Raw genomic sequence first — 24665 nt, 5'->3', positions numbered from 1 at the left:
CTTGGTTCGTTCGGTTTCTTCCGTTTAAGTTAATATTGGTTTGTGGAAAATAAAAATAGATTATATGGTGGAAAAAGTAAAACCGAAAAAAAATTCAAACAAAATCGACTTGGTTTTATCAGGTATGGTTTATACCGAACAGGAGAAATCTCGTACATACATGGCGCAAGGAACAAATCGTTGATAGGCCCCATACTTACTGACCAAGTCGCACATGCATAGCACACAAACCAGATGGTTGATGAGTTTCGCTTGGCTTGAGACGGTTAACCAACTCCTACTCAAGACTTTGGTTTCTTCAGTTTGCAATGAATATAAACTGATCTCTGAGCCAAAAACCGATCTAGATCAAAACAAAAACTGAACATCTAGCCAATACCTGAAAAAACCGCTGCTTCAGTTCGGCGTGGCCTGGTTCGGTGTTCGGTGGCTGGTTCATGTTTGCCCACCCCTATCTAAGAGCTTATTTAGAATGCAGTGAGAAGAATGGACGATCAAGATTTAAAAATACTATTTCATGGATAGAAAATCACTTTCCTAACTTATTAGCCAATTGAGTCCAAAAGGTATTTGGTCCATGGGGTATGTTCCTGTATAATACTTGTATTAGAACCCAGCCCATTTAACAACATTCCCTCCTAGGATATTAGTGTAATTTGAACTTAACTCAAATAACTCAATATAAAATTCACTCGCATGTAATTTGAACTTAACTCAAATAACACAATCTAAAATTCACTCCAATAAAAATTTAAACTTAACAATTTGGGTTACTACTCAGCTCACTGTAACAAAGATTACTTTATTTTGATAATTATTATAACCTCTGTACCTAAATGTCTGACGCCGTTGATTTTTTTATATACGTTTGACAATTTGTCTTATTTAATTTTTTTGTCAAATATGTAAAACTATATATGTGCATAAAAGTATATTTAACAATAAATAAAATGATATAAAAATAATTAATAATTATGTAAATTTTTTGAATAAGACGTGCAGTTAAACGTGTATAAAAAAGTCAACGGCGTTAAACATTTAAGGATAGAGGGAGTATAAAGATAGGCTTGACAATACTCAACGGACAAAGTAAATAACCATGTTTGAAGGCTCAAGCAGCAATGGGCTCGTTGCCATCGTCACGGCCACCGGCGGCGCGCACCACCGTCGTCTCCACGGTGAGCCCCGGCCCGAGCCCAACGAGGGCTCCCCACTCGCAGCCGCAGAACGCGGGCTCCTCTTCCTCGCCGCACCGATGGCGCCGCCGTATCTCGTCGAGGACAAAGAATATCGCGGCGCCGCTCATGTTGCCGTACTCGCGCAGGACGCGCCGGCTCGCCGTCAGCTTCCGGGGTTCCAGCCGGAGCCCCGCCTCGTAGCTGTCCAGGATCGCTCGGCCTCCTGGGTGCATCGCCCAGAAGAGGTGGTCCCATCCGCCGCCGGCCGCCGTGAGGCCGAGCGGCGCCAGCGCGTCGGCCAGGCACCGCTCGATGCTGGCGCGCACCAGCGCCGGCACCTCGCCGGAGATCTTGTAGTCGAGGCCGCGCTCGCTCACCTCAATGGAGACTCTCTCCTCGGTCCCCGGTATGATGGCCTGCGACGTGGACACCATGTGGAAGATGGGGCACTCCACGGGGGACCTTGGGTCGGCGCCGAGGACGACTGCGCCGGCGCCGTCGCCGAACAGCGACATCGCGACGAGTGTGTCGAGGTGGGCCTCGTCGGGGGCCATGAACGCCAGGAGGGTGACCTCGGCGCACGCCACGAGCACGCGCGCGCCGCGGTTGTTCTCGGCGATGTCCTTGGCGAGGCGGAGCGCGCTGCAGCCCGTGGAGCAGCCATGGAGGTAGATGACGGTGTGCTGGACGGTGGGGCGGAGGCCGAGCAGCGCCGCCAGACGCACGTCGGCGCCCGGGGAATGGGCGCCGGAGTTGGTGGAGACGACGAGGTGGGTGATGTCCGTGGCCGGGCGGCCCCACTCGGCGATCGCCCTCGCCGCCGCGGCCATGGCCAGCTCCGGCACGGCGTCCTTGGCGATGCTGAGCCGCGCGTCGAGGGAAGGCGCGGCGCGGTTGATGAACTCAGGGTGGCCGGCGATCATCTCCTCCGAGTGGTAGAAATGGCGCTTCTTGATAGCTGATTTGTCACCTGCCAGCGAACCCAAAAAATGGTTTTCAATTTGTAATATCAAAAGAAGATAATGTTACGGTATCAAAGTAATTTTACATTTAACTATATATTATTATAAGTACATTAATATTTTATTCTAAACTTTGGTAAGAAATATTTATCAATTTATCTATTTTAAAATAGCAATTTTACGGTTGTTGAGAAGGTACAGGTAAGTTCTAAAATTTTAGCGTAAAATTTAGTACCTTCTTCTTATAAGTGGTACTAAAATTTACATAGAAAAAATGGTATCTCTCGGTACCTTCTCAAGTACCATAAAATTGATCATTTTAAAATGATATATAACACACAATTTTATCGCATAGATATATATTTTAATTCTAATTTTTTTCATGTATAAAAAATTTGTACTACACCTAATAGCGGTGCAGTATAATAAAATCAAATCTGTTGGATCCAAAACAATAAACGGCTCACAATTATTCGAGGGTATTTTAAAAATATCCTAACCGAAATAATTCATGAAATTGTATGGAATAATTCATCAAACTCTCTCTCCCTCTATATATATATATATATATATATATATATATATATATATATATATATATATATATATATATATATATATATATATATATATATATCAAATCACCTCTAAATTTCGATTTACATGGCTTACTATATTCTTTGTATTAAAATCTTGTAGCACGCAAAATTTTTTTATTTTTGAAGATTTTTAAGTATTTTTTAAGATTTTTAAAAGTGACTGTACTTTATCAATAAAATAATCAATGTGTTATGTATCGCTTTTAAAAATCTTAGAAAAATACTTTAAAATCTCCAAAAATAAAAAAAATTTGCGTGCTACAAGATTTTGATATAAAGAATCTAGTGAGTCATATAAATCGAAATTTAGATGTGATTTGATATGTTTTTGGACCCCGACTCACGAAGCCGCCGGTGAGTTGCAACTCACTATACTCCTCTACATCAAGAAATCAATCTCACACATCCTCTTCATCTTGGCTTTGAGGTCGGCGAGGTGGTCGCTTTTGGTGACCCGGAAGTACCAGTCCGGGTACTCCTCCTGCGCCACGCAGTTCGCCGGGTTCGCCGTGCCGACGCCCGGCGTGGAGCTGGAGCGCGGCGATCTCCGGCGGCAGAGGGCTCGCCATTTTCCGTCGACGGCCGGCGAGATGAGTTGCACGATGCCGAAGTGTGCCCTCGCTGGTATATATAGTGCACGTACGGAGCAGACTACGAAGAACAGCAGCTAGCTGCAGAAGTGCAGAGAGCGTGCGTTCGATCGATCGATGTCTGCAACCTCCCGAACCGCCAACGCTCCAACAACGTGCAGCATGAGCGAGCTGCGAGACTTCGCGTGCACAGATCAGCTGGATCGAGCACCAGCACGGGAAGCAGTTTTCTAAGCACACGGCTGGATATCCATCCGTTGTTTACTTGTCATCTAAATAGTCATTAAATATATAAAAAAATTTATTAGATAGATAAATATGAGTTATATTACTTTACAAACATGCAAGGTTAAATTCAACTTGTACAAGTTGTAGCAAAAATAACAAAAATAATTGTAATATGCGTATACTTAGTTTTAGTTTTGTTTTTTTTCTACAACTTGTAGAAGGTGAATTTAAACTTGCATGTTTGTGGTGTGATATAACTCATATTAATCTATCTTATAATTTTTTTTCATATTTTTTATAGTTATTTACGTAGCATGCAAACACATTAGTGTATGTCTAGCCGTGTACTGAAAACTGTTTCCGCACCATCACGCCGCACCCGGCCAACTGATGGAACCGGATCCTCTGACCATAACCGTTCTACATAACTGTTCTATAATTATGCTACATATGGACCATAACGAGGTAGAACCCATAGGTAAGGAGATAATTGCTATTTTGGCCACCAAACCGAGTGACTTTGCTAGAATGGTCACGGAACCATTGGCTTCGCTAAAATAGTCTCGTATCCAGCAGTTTTACATTAGAATGACCATTATAACTATTTTTATTCCCTAAAAATCGGAGTCAACCGGTCAACACAAATTATGACCAAATTACCCCTCAGTCCATTTGCAGTTCATTTGAAATATTTCGCTCTCTCTGTCTCTCTCCTCTCGTGCAGGCGACAAACAGGAGGGAGCAGCTCGTGGCCCGCGCCGCCGGCCACTCCCTCACCGGCGAGCGGCCTCTCTAGCGCCGACGGCCACCCCCCCTCCCCTGACGCCCCACGCCCTGCCCGCCCAAGGCCGCCCACCTCGCGCTGTTGCGGCACACGTGGCCGGCGCTGCCCTTCCCCGATCTGCTGCGCTGGCGCGCGTCTCCACCACCGGCCGACCCCGCGATGACGCCCGACGCCGACCACCGCGAGCACCCGCACCGGCCGACTCCGGACCCTCCCGAGGTGCAACCTGGGCGACGCCGATCTGTGCCCGCTGCTGCCTGGTGCTGGAAGAGAGGAAAGCAGCAGCAGCAGCAGCATTTTTCAGGAATCTCTGACCAAGAATCTCTGAAAAATGTACTGATTATTTTTGCAAAGCTGAATGCTGGAATACGTTATGTATAAGGGATGAATGAAATTTTGGCACCGCTCTTCTTTGTGTTTCGGAGTGATCCAGATGATAAAAATGCTGTATGGAGTAAGCAGTAAAAATTGTTGTATCAGTAAAAATTGCAAAATTCTTGTATAAATTTAAGTCTTCGGTTAGTTTGTCGTATCAGTAGCTCTTTTTCTCTAAGAAATGCATGTATGATCCTTTGCAAAATAGCTGGACAAAATGCATGTATGAAGATCCTTTTATCTCTTACTTTCAACATCCATCTCACGCATACAGAACAAAATAGCTGGACAAAATTTACTAGGCCATGCAGTATACAAAATGCAACCACCATCTTAGACATAAGCATAGACCATCCAAATAACAAACACCATCCAAATGCAGCATCTCGGGAGGGGCCTCGTCGGGAAGCAGCCCGACCGACGGTCGGGCTCACCCAGGTTGCAGCTCGGGAGGGGCCGGGGTCGGCCGGCGCGGGTGCTCGCGGTGCTCGGCGTCAAGCGTCGTCGCGGCGTCGGCCGGCGGTGGAGACGCGCGCAGGCGTGGCAGATCGGGGAAGGGCGGCGCCGACGACGTGCGCCGCGACAGCGCAAGGGGGCGGCCTCGGGCGGGCAGGGCGTGGGGCGTCGGGGAGACTGGCCATCGGCACTAGGGAGGCCGCTCGCCGACGAGGGAGTGGCCGGCGGCGCGCCGTCACCACCGTCGGCGCCGGCCATGAGCTGCTTCCTCCTGTTCGTCGCATGCACTAGAGGAGAGACACATCGAGAGAGAGCGAAATATTCCAAATGAACTGCTAATGGACTGAGGGGTAATTTGGTCACAATTTGTGTTGACTGGTTGACTCCTATTTTTAGGGAATAAAAATAGTTGCAATGGCCATTCTAACGTAAAACCACCGGATAGAAGGTCATTTTAACGAAGCCAACGGTTATATGACCATTCTAGCAAAGCCGCTCGATTACATGGCCGTTCTACATAATTGTTCTACAGTTATAATATATATGGACCATAACGAGGTCGAATCCATATGCAAGTGACTCAGCAACCAGGAGGTCGCGAGCAGCGTGCTGGTGCTTGAGTTGACGGTGACATCCACGCATAGTTGGATTTAATTTGGGCAGAGGAACCGCCAAATGCAAACCTGCAAGGTCAGCAACTAGAGGAGATTGCAGGTACGAAGCAGTAACGCTTACTAGTGGACTTTTTTACTACTTTTGAAAATAATATCTTGAAGCATTAAAATAATTTAGTATAAAATTATGGTATCTTAAGATATATTACACTAAAGCTTATAAATTTTTACACTAAAAAATAGAGTACATTAAGATATTTTTTAAAAATAGTAAAAAAAATCTCTTTATTAGTATAGTATTATGGCATCTTGGATCAAGCATAAATGCTCCAATTCCCATCATGCTGTCCTTCCAAGAGGCATCGACACAGATCTACTTCCTGCAGGAATGTGAGGAAAATGAATTTTAGGATTAACATGTTTTTCTTGACTATTCAGGTTGCCATCCACCTGCATATTGTGATCTTCCGGTTGATTTAATTGCTTATATGTCTTAGCCATTGCATCAGCTGCACTGCAGATCCAACGGCTGGGTGGCAAATGAACAGTGAACGTCGTTGCCTGGCAAGCAGCGGTGCCTTTATATATTTGCATAAATGGCGCTACATTTCTTAATCTATGCTTCTTTCTTCCACAAATAAATATATGCAAGCATCTATGATAATTTTACCATTTTGCCTTTTCAGTTTTCACCTCTTATTAATAAGAGCCGATACAGTAACTAAGTATCTAAGGTTTAGGTGACTGGTTACTTCTTCTTTCTTAGGCTTCTCCCTCTTCTTCCCCTCTCCTCTCCCTCATTTTTTACGGGATCTAGCATGTAGTGGGGGCTAGAGCTCCCACGACCCTCAGGCTGGATCCACCCTGCTTGTTAATAATCATGAACCCCCAACTTCTACCATTTAATTAACTTCCTAAGACACATTTAGCGGTAGTTATTTTTGTAAGGAAAACCAAAATAATTTTATTATTATAACCTTAATCTCAGTTAAACAAAGTTAGAATGTTTATATTCCTGGGCAGAGCGAGCATTAGTTATCCTCACATAGTCGTATGAATGTTTCATAAAACTGTAATCGTTTCGCAAAACTGAACAGTTGCAAGAATTTGTATAGAGAGGTCGATGGATCACGGTAACGACCAAACTAACGCAAAAACAAACAAAAAAAACAAAAGGCAAAAAAAAATAGTTTAGCCTGATTATATCTTAACCTAATCATCTTGATTAATTAACCAACAATTTTGGGATGGAGTCAATGAGCAATATTTGACATTACACAATTACAGGCTATGCGTGCATGGCCCCTAATAATTAACAATTAATTAATGACCAATAATCTCGAACTGTGAAAATCTGAAGACGGAATTAAGTAATTAAACACGCACACACACATAATGATCAATTTATCTACTTGCATTTGGTTTTACTCCAATTAACCATCCATCTCATCATCATCATCATCGCCGACGTTGTTGCATGCGATCAGGTGTCGGCGGCGGCGGCGTCGACCTTGAGCGGCTCCCAGTGCGGCACGGCGTCGCTGAAGAAGCGGCCGACGACGCGGTGCTCGAGGACGGCGATGGCGTCGGGGTGCTTGATGCAGCGGGGGGTCTTGTACTGGTTCACCGACGAGCCGTGCGACACGCAGAGGTCCATGAGCGCGTCGAAGGCCCCCGGCGCGACGGCGCGGATCTCCAGCGGGCCGACGGAGCGGTCGCGGCTACGGCAGCGGCGGTAGACGGCGTCGAGGCCGGCCTCGACGGCGGCGCAGCAGGCGGCCATAACGCGCGCGGAGGCGGGGGACGGCGGAGGAGGGGTGAGCTCCCAGAAGAGGACGTAGTGGCCCGGGATGGAGGAGGTGTCGGCGTAGGCGGTGTACTCGGCGAGGACGCAGCCGAGCGGGTCGAGGAGGGGCTTGGCGGCGGTGACGGCGCGGAGGAGGTCGTCCTCGGAGGTCTTGTCGGTGTCGACGCTGAGGACGACGTTGCGGCGGTGCACGAACCGGAACTGCGGCGCCGCGTTGTGGAACCCGGCCACCTGCAGGATGTCGCCCACCCTGTACCGGTACAGCCCTGCCTCCGCATCAATTCAATTGCACCACCGCCATCAGCTTACTTTCATTCATCGCTTCCAAAAAAAATGATCAACCAAGCAACCAACAATAATAATTGATTTTTTTTAATTTGATGTTATTCGCTCCGTTTCATACTATAAGACATTTTAGTTATATCTAGATTCTTATGTATGTTAATGAATCTAGACATATATATAAAACATATACATTAATATATCGATGAATTTAGACAGACTTAGAAAGTCTTATAATATAGAATAAATGGAGTATTAATTTTTAATATTCATCTTATTCAAAATTTTTTTTAAATTTTAAAAATAAACACTCTCAAGAGATATTTGCAAATCTGAACCAATGCCCATAGTAGAACAATACTGCCACACTAACTGTTTATAACATGATGGTGTATTTGTTTACGCCTGGTGGGGTGACATAACAAAATGTTCAGATTTGAGAATTAGTTTTGGGCAGATTTAGTTTTAAATTAAAATGAAAAGGTTCAAAAAATAATAATGAAAAATCGAAATCAAGAAGGGAAAAAATAATGTTGGGCTAAAGAAAATGCAAGGAGGCCTTTTTAGCCCAGGAAGCTTCTGTTTGCAGGCTTTGCATTACCTTGGGCCCTTTTGCTAAGGATATGCAAGGCCCCTCTATATAAACACCTTTTTTCTATCAGAATCTCTTAAACAGATTGAGGGTAAGACAATGTCTTGCGGAAGGGTCGGTTCTATAATTTCGAGAACCCTAGGCCAACTCTGTCATAGTTCTTTTACGCTAAATATTTTTTACTTATAATATTTATATAATTATTTATTCTCTAAAGTGACACAAATAAACATTACAACATGATAAATCAAGTATCAACTCTTAACAATTAACTTAAAATATAGTCTTGGTTTAAATTTTTATAAATACTATTGACATTAAAGTAAAAACTAAAATAAATAAAAATGAAGCGAATCAACAAAAAATAATTTATAATTAAAACATTTTTATTTGTGTTCTTAGCAATTTAGAAAACAATGCTAAATAAATAAACTATAATAAGAACACCTTAAAATCAACTTTATATTAAGTTTGATAGTTCAAATCTTGGCTACAACAAAAAAGGCAATAAGTAAATGATAGAGTTACTAATCTTAACTGTCCATCAGACCCATATTTTCTTCTTTCTATTTCTTAAAAATCATAATATAAATATATCTCAAGCTACTGAACAAACAATAATCTACTTAGGGCTTTAAATTGCTGAAATATCTTGGTAAACATCACTGGTACTCATGCATGCTACAATAATTGACACTTTGACTTTGTGCCAGGCTACACCATACACTTGTGGATCAGAGAGCTTTTCCACGTGCAATTGCTATCTATTTTGATTCAGTACTGCATTAAACAAACTTCCCCTCAGGAGCATTAGTTTATGGTTCATGGTGGATCCATCGATCAGATGATGCCCAGTCCCGTTTATTCATGGAAATGATATGCAAATCTATAATTAAGGTGAAGATAATAAATTTATTGATCAGCTGGTAGCATTGGTGAAGTGTTGAGAGGAGAGTCAAAGAAACCGGGTATAGGTTTTAATATGTCACATCTGGATCAACTAATTCGATCTTGTGGCATCCATTGATCATTGACCCTTCCATACACATAATTTTTGTGTGATGATCCATATATATCGCTCTGGTAACATTAACCAATGCCTGTATACTGTAGTTTCTATTTAATAACTATATATATTTAATTAGTTTGTAATTAACTAGTATGTTATAAACATTTGCCATATGTTTCACTAATATACTACCTCCGTCCCGAAATAAGTTTATTTTTCAGTTTTTAGATACTATATTTTGATACTTTGTCTTATTTGAATTTTTTTTGCGATTAGTATTTTTTTGTACTAGATGATAAAACAAAAATGTTACTTTATGCGTGACTGTTTTTTCAATTTTTATATAAGATTTTCAAATAAGATAAATGAGCAATCAAATATACATAGAAATCGAAAAATGAAATTATTATACGACGTAGGCTGTAATTTCCATCACCCACCTATATAATTTTATACATACTACAGAGAGGGAGCAAGCAGTTGATACCAACGTCTCTATGTCGGGTTAAAGTAAGTATAATTAAGTGCAGACATGAAAGGCTATAGGCAAGCTAGGAGGAGATAATGGTCAAGCACTCTACACACTACACCCCCATTGGCCTAGTAGGGAATCCCAAGCTATAACTTATTTGGTCAAACCCTGAAAAAAATATCTACTCAAATAATCAAGTTACCATTTTTTTAGTTTTGTCACATCTCATCACAAGAAACATAAGCAACTAAAAAAATATGCTCTACATATAGTACTTACCTATTCCTTCAATATAAAAGAAATGGAAAGTACAGCAAGCTAATAAAATTTGTTAAAAGAAATATTTTATGTTAACACCCATGCATTGCCATGAACTATACTAACTGAAAATGATAGCTAAGAATTATAATTATTCTCTGACTCCCAACCAATCGACTTTCAGTGCTAGCTTAGCTTATATTAATTGCAAAATTCCTATATTCAGAAATTAATAAAGAGTAGCTATACATAAGGGAAAAGATGTGTCGATCTGATGTTACTTAACATTGTTGAAATCCAAATTAAGATCGAACCGTGTGGAAATACTCCGTCCATTCCTAAATGTTTGACGTCGTTGACTTTTTCATACATGTTTGACTATTCATCTTATTCAAAAAATTTATATAATTATTAATTATTTTTATATCATTTTATTTATTGTTAAATATACTTTTATGCATATATATATATATATATAGCTTTACATATTTGTTAAAAAAATTAAATAAGACGAATAGTCAAACGTATATAAAAAAATCAACGGCGTCAAACATTTAGTGACGGAGGAGATAGTAATACTGAGTCAATGCACTGTGGCTTAGGGAAGCAGGATTCATTCATGTGTGTCTGTGTCCACCATTAGAGGAACAAAAGGGAGACCACAAAAGGCAAAACAAAAATCAAAATAAGTTAAAAGGGAGAACAGGTGACCTTTTCGTCTAAAAGACAAAATGCACTTATCTTTGGACAATATATGCATGCCATGAATGGTATCACGTCACAAAAAAGTTTCAGTTCATTGCTTTGATACATACCGTGCATATTGCAAAAATCATGCATGGAGCTGTAAAAATACCATCTGTTGTGTGTCGACACATGGAACATGTCCTACATGTCATTCTCACGTGCGATGGCAGTTCATAATTTGCGTATCTTTACTATGGATCTTACGTGATGATTTTTCTCATGGTGAATGATTATTATCTTCATGAATGATGCAACATTAAAAACTAATTAGTTTCACTTGCCCAATTCTTCTTTTCTTAGAAAGGGACTTCACCCTTCTTAAAAACCACTCCTATTTTGAAGAGATATAAAGAACCAAATCCCCAATTTTGGATGGCTAATCATCACCTAGATGGGCACTTAATCTCTTAGCCATGATTTCTTTGAACAATTAATGGCTCCTTCCTACGTGCTGTGTATTGTTTTGCGATAGTAATTTTTGTGCCGTTACTAAGAAGTTAATAATTCACGGAATAATTAATTCACTGTTTTATATATTAAAATTTTTAACAGTTTTTTAGAAACTTAAATTCCCTCTACATGAAAACGGCAGAAGAAAAACGCGAGAAATTAACACTGACAAAATCACCAACGTGAGTTTCGGTGAATCTGGGCCGTTGATTTTGCGATCGGACGGCGCTGATGAACGCATGCAGGAGATGGGAAGAAATTGAAGGGCACACGCGCGCGGCGTGCTCACCTGTGAACGTGGTGACGACGAGCTCGTAGTAGCCGCCGACCTCGACGTCGATGAGGTCCACCACCTCGCCGTCGCGGATCTCCTCGCCGTCCTTCTCCACCTTGATGAACTCGTAGTAGCACATGTTGGGCAGCAGCGTGTACACCACGTCCTCCGGCCGGTCCAGCGGCCGGAGGTTGATGCCGAAGTAGCACTCCGACGAGGCGTACATCGTCGACACCAGCGGCAGCCCGCCGCCGTAGAACTCGAGGAGGGGTATGTACTGCGCCATGGAGCCCGTCACGATGACGTCGATGTACTTGGTCCTCGGCCACAGCCGCCGCACGATGCCCCGCCACGACCCGACCGAGCACTCGGCGGCGATGGCGTCGGCGAGGTCCGGGTCGGGGCGGGAGACGACCGCGTCGACGGCGTCGCGGCAGGCGGCGTCGGTGACGACGGCCGGGTCGGCGCGGCCGGCGCGGATGTCGTCGCAGAGCGCGCGCCAGTGGCCCTCGAGGAACTTGACGGCGCGGAGGAAGGCGGAGGCGAAGACGGCGCCGGCGCGGAGCACCTCGCCGCGGCGGGCGAGGCCGCAGAGCAGCTGCGCGTACATGCTCTGGCGGCTGTCCGGGCAGAGGATGGCCTCGTTGGGGCTCGTGTACCGCGTGTACGGGCTGTCCGGCCGCCGCCGGAAGTGGCGGCTCTTGTAGTAGCTCGTCAGCACCGGCCGCGCCACCAGCCCCGACGCCGTCGTGATCTCCGGCTTCACGAACAGCAGGTACATCCCCCTCCCCTCGTCCAGCCCCTCCACGTACCTGCGAGCGATCGCGACGCTTGTCAGACCAACCCAGCCATGGCGATCGATGGCGGTGAGTAAGCTCTTGTAATCAACTACACGGCGGCGAGGCGAGAGCGAGCGACTCACTTGTTCATCACCGGCACGAGGAGGTTGTAGAGGAAGGTCTTGCGGTCGAGCTCCTCCTCCGTCGCCGGCATCAGCTTCGGCTGCCCGCCCGACGTGCCGGAGCTGCCCCGCCACACGTGACCAAATCGATCAGTACTTGCGGGGTTAACGGCCATGGCGGCCGGCGAGATGGAGGGCGCGCAAACCTACCTCGTGAGGAGCTCGGTGATGGGCTTGGAGGAGATGAGCGACGACGGGGCGCCGTTGGCGATGCGCTCGATGTACGTCTTCACGTCCTCGTACTCCACCACCGGAACGCGCTCCTTGAACGCCGCGGCGTCGGCCTCGCCGCCGTCGCCGAGGAACCGGCGGAGGTAGTCCGTGCCGGCGTTCATGGCGAGCACCTCGCCGAGCACGCGCCGCTGGACGTCGCCGGCGCGCGCGGTCAGCACCTCGATGAGCTCCAGGCACGCCGCGCCGTCGTGCGGGTCGCAGCCCGGGATCATCGGCGGCAGCGCCGGCGACGAAGCGTCGTGGTCGTCATGGTGATCGAGCGCATTTTCAGACGTGGACGTCATTGTTAGGTGATCCATGCATGCATGCACTCCAGCTCTCTCTCTCTCTATCTCTCTCTCTCACACTCTCTGTTGTGTATGTGTTCTTGTGCAGCTACTGTTTTTGCAGAGGTGAGCTGCTCTTGGTCTCTATGTGTTATATACAATATCATGATAAGCATGTGGAAACTTTTTTTAGACAGAAAGATAGATACTCTTTAGACAGAGAAAGAAATAAACTTTTAGAGAGAGAAAGGGAGAGAGGAGATTTGCTTCGGTCCAACAAAAAGTACCTTGAGATACTGGTACTTCGAGGTACCAAATCGTTTCTCACCATTGGATCTGGCTGAATAAGATGTGCATTGTTAGATCCAACGACCAGAAAAAATTTAGTATCGTGAGATAACGATACCTTGAGATATTTTTTGTTACTTTTGTTAGACTAAAACAAATCTCAGGAGAGAGAGAGGTGTGGTGTGGACTTGGAGGAGTAAAATTTTTTTGTGTGTGGTGCAAAAAAATTATGGGAAAGAGAGCAGAAGGTAGTGTGTGCATGTTGTATGTGTGAGAAGGGCCTACACATGTGGCCATGTCTTGGAGCTTGTGATTAGATGCAGGTATTATGGGTCAAAGCTCATATTGGTTGCCTCTCCTTAATTTTAGTGTCCCTTTATGTTTCTGTCATTCTGTGACTACTGTTTTTTTTTAACTTCATTGACAAATAGAGCCAAAGTTCAGTTCTTATCAGATGACTCACCTGACTTAATTTGCTCTGTACTTTGACAGTGCAAATGTTATTGTCGATTGTCCTAAAGCTACACACGGGGGGTTGAATGTTCAGCTTTTTATTTGTAAATAAAAAATAGTTTATAAATAAAACTTTTATATACGTATTCTTAGCGATCTAAAATCCAAAGCTGAAAAATAAACTTCAGTAAAAAAAACTAAAATCAACTCTAATTTTAAAGTTAAAAATTTAAATTTTGACTTATAAATATAAACAAAAGCGGAAAGATAGGGGTGGTATGGACTCTGAACTTCAGAGAGAGGCTGAATTTCAGAGAATTTATATAGCAAACAGGCAAAGGGTAAAAATAATTACAGAAAATTGAACCTTTTTGAGTTTGACGAAAAGCTAGGTCAACTTGTCATTCTTCTCCTGCGTACAGAGAGGAAAACAAATTGCGTTTAGAAGTACATAAGCATCTGAAGGTTCTGAACTTGCTCTTCTTCTACTTCTTCAGCTGGCAATCTGACAGACTGCAGGTTCTACAATGAAAAAAAGAAAAGAAGAGAAATATTTCTTTTGATGCCCTTTCAGGTGTAAAATACTGGAGTCCATTTGATTCCTTGACCAATCTGAGGCAGGCCGAAACTGTTACTCTAATGGGCAATATTATTTTTTTTGTTGGATAGCCATGTCACCTAGAATGTACTGTTGATGCTGTTACAGATTTGTTTATCTGATGGAAATATTTTAAACGTTTTTAATTCATTTAGTTTTATTTGTGATCCTAGTTTTTTAAATTTGTGATCTGATGCTCAATCAAGTGCCAGTGAGATTGGCATTGACACAACAGTCTGAACTGATCACACACAAAGTATGGACTTTGACAGAAATATTTTCAGGCAAGAAAAATGAATCTCAGATCAGTACAATTTCCAGTGACCAGATGTGTCTCTGGAAGTTACTTTAATATCTGGAATACGTCTCTTGTTGTTTTGATGCTTTATGGGTGCTTATCAAGGAAGCATTTTTAGTGGAATGTTAAGCTGACTTGTTGGAACACCTTAATTTCAGTCAAGAGTATAATGACACCACACATGGGAAAGTCTCTTGATCCGAAGCTGTCTCTCTTTTGCTGCTGCTTATTTCTGAATCCAATCATCGCTTGCCTGCCTGCCTGCCAAGAAGTACCAACAAATTCGACTATTTTTTAAGGAGTTTTTTTCTTATCCTTGAGGTACCACTGTTTTTTAAAATTGCTTTTTTCTAAGAGCAATTTTACAACCCTAGAGTAGGTACTGTGAGGTAGCAAAATTTTAGTGTAAAATTTGGTACATTCTAGTACCTAGGTACCAAAATTTTATACTGAAATTTTGGTATCTCTTGATACCTTCTCAAATACTATAAAATTACTCTTTTTCTAAAAAAATAAGAACACAAACTTGTCAGTAGGTTCTCAATTGAATTATTCAGCCTCCCCTGTACTGTTGCAACACTTGACAACCTTGATTGGTTTTTTTTTAATCAGCCAATCTTTTAAATCGGATGTGAGATAATTTAGCCAATCTAGAATAAGTTTTGGGAGATCAGAAGGTCAGGTCTGCACCATCTAGCTGTCCAGCTTTTGGTCTCTTGCTGCCATTAGAATAAGATGTGACATATAGCTGATTGATTTTAACTTTGTCATGTTGCTCTCAATAAATTGGCACACCCATATGTAGTCTCTGTTATTTGTTACTGGATTAAAAGTTTAAGTTTTCTGTGAATGTCTCTAGCATTTCTCCACTAGCTTCAATTATAAGCCCTTTTGGGTAATGGAAATTAATCCAGATCTCCAATTATGGCTAGGTAATCAGTTTTCATAGACCATAGACTGCAAAGACTGAACTTCTGCAACTTGTGCAAAATTAAGTCCCAGCTTACTTCAGCAAACTTTCTGCTAGTTGTTGTATTCTGCAACTTGTTTGCAGAACCTAGCTAATTTTGATCATAATGCACCACTTCTTGTAAACAAACAATTTCTAATTAAACTAATTAGGGCCATGTTACAGTGCTGTGAGCTGCATCTCAGTCGTAGAAAACCAGACAGTGTGACTATATAGGCCTGCATTGGAAAGAGAGAAACTGATATAGTCAATCAACACCTAATGCTAACAGAGACAGTAAATAATTGGGCCTGTCTGCTAAGAACAAATGTTATAAAAAGAAATTGTTGTTTTATTGTTTGCTAGCAAAATTCACACAGTGATGGGAGAGGATAAGCCTGTTGTTTACTGAATATATCAATTCAATTGGGATCTGCTGGATTTGGTTCTTGAATTTAAGCAACAGGAAAAATGTACCAAGAAAAATAGCAAAGATGCAGGTGACAACAAATTAATTGTGCAGGGGGCAGAAGATCCTTGAAAAGGGCAGGAAAAGAGGAGGAAAACAAGGAGAACCATGTCACCTCTGGCACAAGCTGGTTTATATATTAGAAGCCAAATCCATTGCATAGCACTCTCTCAAACTCACAACTCTGCAGCTCTGCATCATCCAGAATGAAATGCATATATCTGAAAAAAAAACACTAAAAAGAAAAAAAAGACATAATCAATTTAACAATGTGAACCATGGGTTGTATGTTCAGTGTCTTTTCTCCACTTTGATTCTTGTTCACAAAAGGTCAATGCTTACCAATGTTGATCTACTTTGTGTTGGTGGTATAGTTCTTTTTACCACATATAGATAGGATCCAGATGGGCATCTTGGTGTAATCGAAATTCAGGAAACAAGACATTGATTTGATACTAATGAGTACACTTAATATTTTCAATCAACGCATAACTAACAAGGTACAAATTAACAAATGCAACTAAATAATTTGATCAACCCATAACTACCAAGTTTGGAGGAATGAATGCAATTTGCCACCCTATGGAGCGAAATCTGCATTATTCGAGTGATGACCGGTTCATGTCTCTGAGCAACTATACGGTAGTTTATCAGAAATGCTGAAATTTGGTAAACTAATTCCTCCGATTTTGGTTGACCAATGACCTTCTAAACCAATATTTCGTAAACCGATGGCACCTCTTCACTTAAACAAATGCTCATCTATTTATTGTGTTTGGATCTGCTCTACAATATAAAAATTTGCATCTTTTGCATTTGAAGCTACCTCATATCACAAAACCCAAAATTCGATAGCAAGCAGTACATCATCATTTGCCTGGTCAACGACGACTCGAGTGGATCAAATATTAGGCAATTTTTTATTAAAAAAATACTAAATTGGTCGTTTCAATGATCCATAGAGCTGCTTTGTGTCATGTCACCCTTTCCAATTTATATACATGTTACATTAGAATAAGAACTCTCAGGAAACCACTTGGTACTTTCTTGACTAGTGATAACAATGTTAACATCCTCCAAAGATGCATTCTTTTGTAGTTTGATGAGATAATATTGTGTCAAAGTACAGCCGCGAAAATCTTGTCCTGAGGACCACAAGGCATCAGTGAGATCTCACTACTCTCATGCCTCCCATTAGGATGCAATTGTATGGGTAATAACCCTACTCAAAGCTTGTTGAGCTAATGAAATGCTAGCAAAGTACAACTGACTTTTTAGTTGGAAAACTTATCTTGCACATTATATGAATGTTGTATTACTTTTCAGTAACTAGGTAGTAGCTAGGCTCACTATAGACTGATAACTATAAGTAGGGGTGGTAATGGGCCCAACTATTTTGCCTATAAAATTTAAGGGCCGGGTTCAAAACGAGTTGAAAATAAAATTGTATAGAGTTTTGACCTAAATTTTTTTTAAGAATTAAATAGGGTTATGAAAGAACTTACGGGCCTTGGCTTATTCCCACCCCTGACCATAAGGTGTTTTCACAATTTCGATGCGGTTTACTTATTTATGTAGTTATATGCCAAAAAAACATTGGTAAAGGATGATTTTGCAAACTAAACTTACCGTTCAGAGAAAACAAACTCCCCTTTTTTATATAACAGACACCAATATTCTAAAATTAATTAGTTTTAAAAAACTGTCTTGTTGAGCAAAGCCAATAAGCACATGGATCTATTACCTAGTCTGATCCTGGTACACACTTCACACCACAGCACAGTCACACTAGTCAGTGGTCAGTATTTTCTTTTTCCCTGATGCAAAGTGTTGTCTCTGAATCTAATCATTTTGACAGGATGGGCGCGGCGACCGAAGCGCAGCAGATCCAAGAAATGAGTGGTCCTAAGAGCAGGTACAATAGCATGCTATAAGTCAGCTATAAGCATATTTTTAAGAGATAAGAGAGGAGAGAAGAGATGTGAGCTACTAATTTGTAGCCAGCTACACACGGGCTCCAAGACAAAATATGTGTATGACATGTGGGATCATATATTGATGTTTTGTAGGTAACTATTATATGAGTTGGCTATTATATTAATTATAGATAAATTGGAGCTAGTAGTTGTCTATACTATATACTATTGAACTTGCTCTAAGAGTAAGTACAATAGTAGACTATAAGCTAGTTATAAATATATTTTAAAGAGATAAGAAACGAGAGGGAAGAGTAGTGTGCTACTAATCTGTAACTAGCTACAGCACGACCTCCAAGACACAGTGTGTGTACGACATGTGAGACCATGTATTAATATTTTATAGTTAACTATTGTATGAATTGACTATATATGAATTGAAGCTCGTAGTTGGCTATATTATTAAACTTACTCTAAGACAAAAGAAGAGGAGAGGGAGAAAAAAATTAAGAACAAGTCACAACTTGTGCTTTGTGAAAACCCCTGCAGGATCACCATGGGAGACAGGCCACATGAACTCAAGTGCTTTGCTCTCAGCTGATGGAATAATAAGCCTAGCTCACATGGCGCAATGCCCATAAACTAAACCATCCCCTTGTTTTCTCCAAGCAAGAAATGGCCACTATTCTATAGCTCCTGTAGCCCTCCCTCCAAGGACCTCCACATGAGCCATGCACATGGATTATTCTTCTGATCACCAGCCATTAACTCCTGCACAGCTAGCATGATCATGATGCCATATGTTATTGCAGCTAAGCTCACATAACTGTCTTGCTCTCACCGACCAAATCTTCAGCTATAGTGTTTCTTGATCAGATTGCAGCAGCATCTGAGAGATAAAATTTAGCTGCCATCTAGCCATCCAGAAAAGAAACAATTTTCAGATGCAATGCTTTGATTCCAACTGCCTCCTTTCTGAATCTTCTGAATTGTCTTTCTCCTGCAGCTGCATGCAGATGGCACATATGTTCAGGTGGGTGAGGAGAAGATCAGGAGGAATCCTTTGACCTGAAGAGCTTGTGTTCAGTGTGATGTGCCTGTTTGGAGCTGGAAATTGTGCACAGATAATTATGCAGGTTACATGGAAATAGGTGTAATTGCACAACTACGCAAATATAATAATAAACGGTTTATGGGATTCCCATCATCTAACAAATTAATGAGCAGTTTAATTCCAACCGGGATGGACTGAACTTCTTACTGGATTATGTCTTTCGGCAACACCTCAGCAGAAAAAAAAATTTGCTTATCAGGTACAGAGATTGCCTTCTAGAGTCTACAATTTTCAAGCACCTGAAATAGTTTGTAGGATATATAAGCGCCTAAATACTCAGGGGGTGATCATGGCATATTTGCAAATGAAAGGTAATTTGTGAATAAAACTTTTATATATATGTATTTTTAGCGATCTAAAAGTTAAGACTGGAAATAAACTTCGGTAAAAAAAACTCTAAAATTTAAAATTTAAAATACAACTTTGTGCTTACAAACATAAGCAGAAGCGAAAAGATTGAGATGTCAGATAATTGTTTTTTTATCGAGTGATATTTTGTCAAATTTTAGATCATGTCTTTGGTATAAGCATAAGCAGTCGCTGCCAACAGGCTACAAGCTTGCCTGCCTGAGAACCATCGAACAGAGAAAGCACAAAGGCATACATGCCGTATCTGCGATCTTTGGGCTAACCTTTGGGCTCGATTTGAAATGCACGTTCGGCTGTTATGATTGTTTCAATTTCGAAAAGTCTGTATTAGGTCCCTAATCTAACGCAGTCTGATGTCCGTCCCCTGACCACAATACTAGATGTAGAACCTACCTGAACTATCAATATCGGTTTATTTCCTCTCCTCAAAAAGCTTTAAAGGTGGCTTCGTCCTGCGTGGCACCAAGTAGATTTATGTAGGGCCCATATGTCAATCTGGGCATCGAGGACACAAAGAGCAAGAGTAAGGGCACTTTGTCGCCATTGGAGATTAGGGTTGTGTTTGCCAGCATGGGCAAGATAACTTAGCTTCCTCTTTTTCCGTCCGCACGCTTTCCGAACAACTAAGCGATATATTTTTGCAAAAATTTTCTATAGAAGAGTTGTTTTAAAAAAACATATTAATCTATTTTATATTTTTTTTAATAATTAATAATTAATTAACCATGTACTAATCTATTGTTTCCTTTTTTGCATTGGGTAAGTTAACTTACCCTCTCCCTTACTGAACGTGGTCTAGGAGCTTAATGAAGGGCAGCGACTGCTGCTGCCTGCCCTACCTCCTCGTCGTCCCTAGGCCCCGTTCGCCGCCCCCGTTAGTTAACTTATTCCTTCTCATTTTTCGCGCACACGCTTCCCAAACTGTTAAATAGTGTATTTTTTGCAAAAATTTTCTATAGAAAAATTGTTTTAATAATCATAATAATCTATTTTATATTTTTAATAATTAATAATTAATTAATCATATACTAATTTATTACTACGTTTTATGTGTCAGGGATAAGTTAACTTACCCATAACACACCGAACGCAGCCCTAATGCCTGTAACGACACGGGAGGGAGGGAGAGATGGAAAAGAGGAAAGAGCGGGGTAAGAGAAAATTGATCTCTAAAACTAATCTTGAGGAATTAAGCTAAAAAAATATATTTATAGGTTTTTTAAGTCAATTCCTAAAATTTAGGTATGCCTAAAATCAGGAGAATTTTTATGCCTCATATTTCCTTTGGATGAACATAACAGAGAGTTCTACAGACTAAACTAGATAAGTTTTTAATCTTCTTGCCCTTTGTCGTTACAATCATCGGGATTATATCGATCCCAGTCCACATACAGCTGGGATGTTAACTCTGAATTATGTAGGTTCAGAAGTAAAAGAACAAAACGACAAGCATGACATCTACAGTCGTAAATAGTAACTATTAACCCTAAATTCTATCGTAGATCCCCCCTAATCTTCATACTCCCCAGAGATATGTTCTTCAGAGTACTAATTCTTCAGAAAACAGAGAATTCAGTTCTCTGGATGTTCAGAGTTTGGTTTCTCTCTTCGTTGGTTCTGATAATTCCTTCCCCTGAAGATAGACCATGTCCTTCCAGGAAAAAATTGAGATCTAAAATCTGACACCCTTATCTTTTTAATTATACTTATGTTTATAAGCTAAAATTTAAATTTTTAACCCGAAAATCGGAGTTGATTTTTAGGTTTTCTTACCGAAGTTTATTTTTTAAGTCTTAACTTTAACTTTTAGATCGCTAAAAATACGTATATAAAACTTTTATTTATAAATTATTTTTCGTTTGCAAACTACCATTAGTTTTTTTTCATGGAAAACAAAATAATCACCGCTTTTGATAAATCTTACTCGTACGCTGCATTAATTAGCTACTATAAATTATAAAAAAATTATTTATAGGTTAGTATTAAATCGATTTTTTTAACGACTTCAACGAGCCCCGAGATCAGATTGGCTCGCCCAGGTAAGACCATGTTTAGTTCCTAAAAACTTTTTTAAAAAACATCGCATCAAATCTTTAGACATCTAAATAAAGTATTAAATATATATGAACACTAAAACTAATTACACAGTTATGGGGGAAAATCGTGAGACGAATCTTTTGAGCCTAATTAGGACATGATTAGCCATAAGTGCTACACTAACCAACATATGCTAATGACGAATTAATTGGACTCAAAAGATTCGTCTCACGGTTTTCAGCCGGAATCTAAAATTTGTTTTGTAATTAGACTACGTTTAATACTTCAAATGTGTGTTTAAAAATTTGATATGATATTTTTTAAAATTTTTTTACAAACTAAACAAGGCCTAAGATGAGATCGCCAACAAGTCCCTGTGCGTGATCTCGCCACATGAGGATTGGTATAGTACACAGGAAATTATAGGATTTTTTTACTATCTACTCCATCTGATTTTTCTATTTGACGTCGTTGATTTTTTATCTACGTTTTACCCTTCATCTTATTTAAAAAAATATATAATATCGATTTTTTTATTATAATTTGATTTATTAATAAAGTCTCGGTGTTTCATCGGAGAGATTTTGTTTTGTATGGATTATGGTTGAAAAATTCAGTATCGTGTAGGGAGGCAGGAGCAGGGGTTGCCGTTTCGACATAGGCGAGGTGATGCGCTGGCCAAGTGGCGCTCCCGTCCAGAGGAGAGGGATAGCGCGCGAAGGGACGCCATGGCCGCCACGCATGCACCGTCCTCCCGCCTCCACGCTGCCGCGCCAAGAGAAGAAAAAGCGAGGGAAAAAGAGCACGGGCACCGCACGCACCAATCATCTCCCGCTCCCTCTTATCCCCTCTCTCCCGCCACCACCACCACCTCCTCCTCTTCTTCTTGCTGTTGTTGTTGTTGCAAGATCTTGAGCTCGCCACGCGACGCGACGCGCCCGCACGATCGTTTCTTTGCCTAGCGCTAGCGGTGATGGCCGCCGCCGCCGCCGCCCTGCAGCTGCAGGCCCCGTCGTCGCCGCGGCCGCTGGTGCGCGCGCAGCTCCGGTCGTCCTTCAGCGCGCCGGCGCTGCCGCTGCCGGCGCCAGCGCGACGGCGCGGCGCCAGGGCCGCCGCGGCGACGGCGGCGAGGATCACGATGCGGTTCGGCGTCGCGTCCAAGCAGGCCTACATCTGCCGCGACTGCGGGTGAGAGCCTCGATTTCGATCCGCCGGCCGCCGGCACCGGCGCCGACGAGGTCCGTGACTTGTTCTTCCCCCCGCAATGCCGCGCATGATTTCGTGACGCCGCCGCGTGCTCTGCTCTGCTCGCTGCAGGTACATTTACAGCGACAGGACGCCCTTCGACAAGCTGCCTGACAAGTACTTCTGCCCCGGTCAGAAACGCCGCATCATCATCCCCTTGTCTGTCTCCTTCAGTTTATGCAAAAAACCTAACAAATTTTGCAGGCTGTTCTTTTCTCTCTCTAAATAACAATTTCAATTACAAGATATGTTTTTTCTTTTGGATGTTTGGGGTCTCTACAGCTAAACTACAATGCTTGACCACACAACTTGGTAGAAGGCCATTGAACTTACCAATTAGGCATTGTTTAGTTCCTAAAAATTTTCATCTAAAAACATCACATCTAATCTTTAGACATCTAAATGGAGTATTAAACATAGATTAAACAAAAATCTAATTGTACAATTATGGGAGAAATCGTGAGACGAATCTTTTAAGCCTAATTAGATCATGATTAGCCATAAGTGCTATAGTAACCTACATGTGCTAATGACGGATTAATTAGGCTCAAAAGATTCGTATCGTGGTTTATAGGCTAGCCGTGAAATTCATACTTTTATTCATATCTGAAAACCTCTTTCGACATTCGGTCAAATGTTGACGTGACATTCAAAAAAAAAATTTTCACCATCTAAACACCCCCTAGGCTCTGTTCTATGTTATACACTGAAATGTTTGTATGGCCTGAATTTTATTTTTTTTTACTGACATCAGTTTTGTTCCATAATCCATATGTTAGACCACCCACAATTTGCAACTGGCAGTGTCTTCCCCTGTTTCAAGACAAATTGAGCAAGAACATCCTTTACAGTGCTCAGTGCATTTGCATACAAATGTTTACAGTTTCAAAGGATTACAAAGAACCATATTTGTATTAATTCAGGTTTCAGGAGAACCATACTTTCAGACTTGGTCTGCATTACTGAATGATTGATTTGCATTACTGATGCAGTTTGTGGAGCCCCAAAGAGAAGGTTCAAGCCCTACGAGCCAAAGGTGTCCAAGAACGCGAACGCCACGGATGCCCGCAAAGCTAGGAAGGAGCAGCTGAAGAAGGATGAAGCTGTTGGGTAAGTAAATTTTATGCATACAGAAGAAAGAAAGAAACCCAAGTTATTGAATTAAATCTGAGCTGCTAATGTATGAGTTGCGCATTCAATTTCTATATGTTGACCAAATTAGAGCAAGTGAATTTCATACTCCAAATTAGTCAGATTTCACCTAAGTTCGTTAAAAAAAACATCCTGCGTTCCAAACAAGTCCTTGAATCTTGATTCATGGTGCATGAACTAATCAAGTTAACAAAAAACCTTTGTTGATTGATTTGCAGGCAAGCGTTGCCTATTGGTATCGCCGTCGGGATACTCGCATTGCTTGGCATCTTCTTCTACTTGAACAGTGTCTACTAGATGCAAAAATATAAGAGATGATCCACTGGAGTGGAGGAAAGCATCAAGAGTCTTTTCAATTTTGTCTTTTCAAACGCGCTGTTATATACTGCTAGGACCTCCATGGCAAAGTTTGTGTATTGCAGGAAACCAACACTTTTGGGGTGAAGATATCCATCCCATGTTATTGACAAAAAAAAATGGACTTCTCGGAAAGCCTATTTCATCTGATGCCAAAAGATGCAAACTCAAATTTGAAATGCCTATTGGCAAAAGCAATCCTTAAAAAAAAAGATGCACAATTGGTCATTTATTTTTGTCAACGTTCATCAGGGACGGTTTAGGGGGATCAATTCACCGTAT

The 24665-nt window shown here is 41.6% G+C and overlaps 3 protein-coding genes across 3 annotated transcripts; 1 reads left to right on the top strand and 2 right to left on the bottom strand.

Annotated features, from left to right (window-relative positions):
• Nucleotides 1–1111: 1111 nt before the first annotated feature.
• On the bottom strand, nt 1112–4977 carry LOC102706514 (bisdemethoxycurcumin synthase-like). The gene is made up of 3 exons (XM_040528551.1): nt 4965–4977; nt 3142–3360; nt 1112–2148 (listed from the first exon to the last, which is right to left on the bottom strand). The coding sequence occupies exons 1-3, from the start codon at nt 4975–4977 to the stop codon at nt 1112–1114; spliced, it is 1269 nt and encodes a 422-aa protein (XP_040384485.1).
• Nucleotides 4978–6996: 2019 nt separating this feature from the next.
• LOC102706237 (probable indole-3-acetic acid-amido synthetase GH3.13) lies at nt 6997–13171 on the bottom strand. The gene is made up of 4 exons (XM_040529033.1): nt 12789–13171; nt 12600–12701; nt 11693–12489; nt 6997–7859 (listed from the first exon to the last, which is right to left on the bottom strand). The coding sequence occupies exons 1-4, from the start codon at nt 13169–13171 to the stop codon at nt 7270–7272; spliced, it is 1872 nt and encodes a 623-aa protein (XP_040384967.1). The 3' UTR covers nt 6997–7269.
• Nucleotides 13172–22403: 9232 nt separating this feature from the next.
• On the top strand, nt 22404–24518 carry LOC102705960. The gene is made up of 4 exons (XM_015842367.2): nt 22404–22817; nt 22947–23005; nt 23867–23984; nt 24245–24518. The coding sequence occupies exons 1-4, from the start codon at nt 22603–22605 to the stop codon at nt 24321–24323; spliced, it is 471 nt and encodes a 156-aa protein (XP_015697853.2). The 5' UTR covers nt 22404–22602; the 3' UTR covers nt 24324–24518.
• Nucleotides 24519–24665: the final 147 nt, after the last annotated feature.

Source organism: Oryza brachyantha, chromosome 11 (genome assembly GCF_000231095.2).
Source record: "Oryza brachyantha chromosome 11, ObraRS2, whole genome shotgun sequence".
Lineage (NCBI taxonomy): Eukaryota > Viridiplantae > Streptophyta > Magnoliopsida > Poales > Poaceae > Oryza > Oryza brachyantha.
The sequence above is the reverse complement of the archived record's forward strand: the minus strand, read 5'-3'. Positions and strand labels throughout refer to the sequence as shown.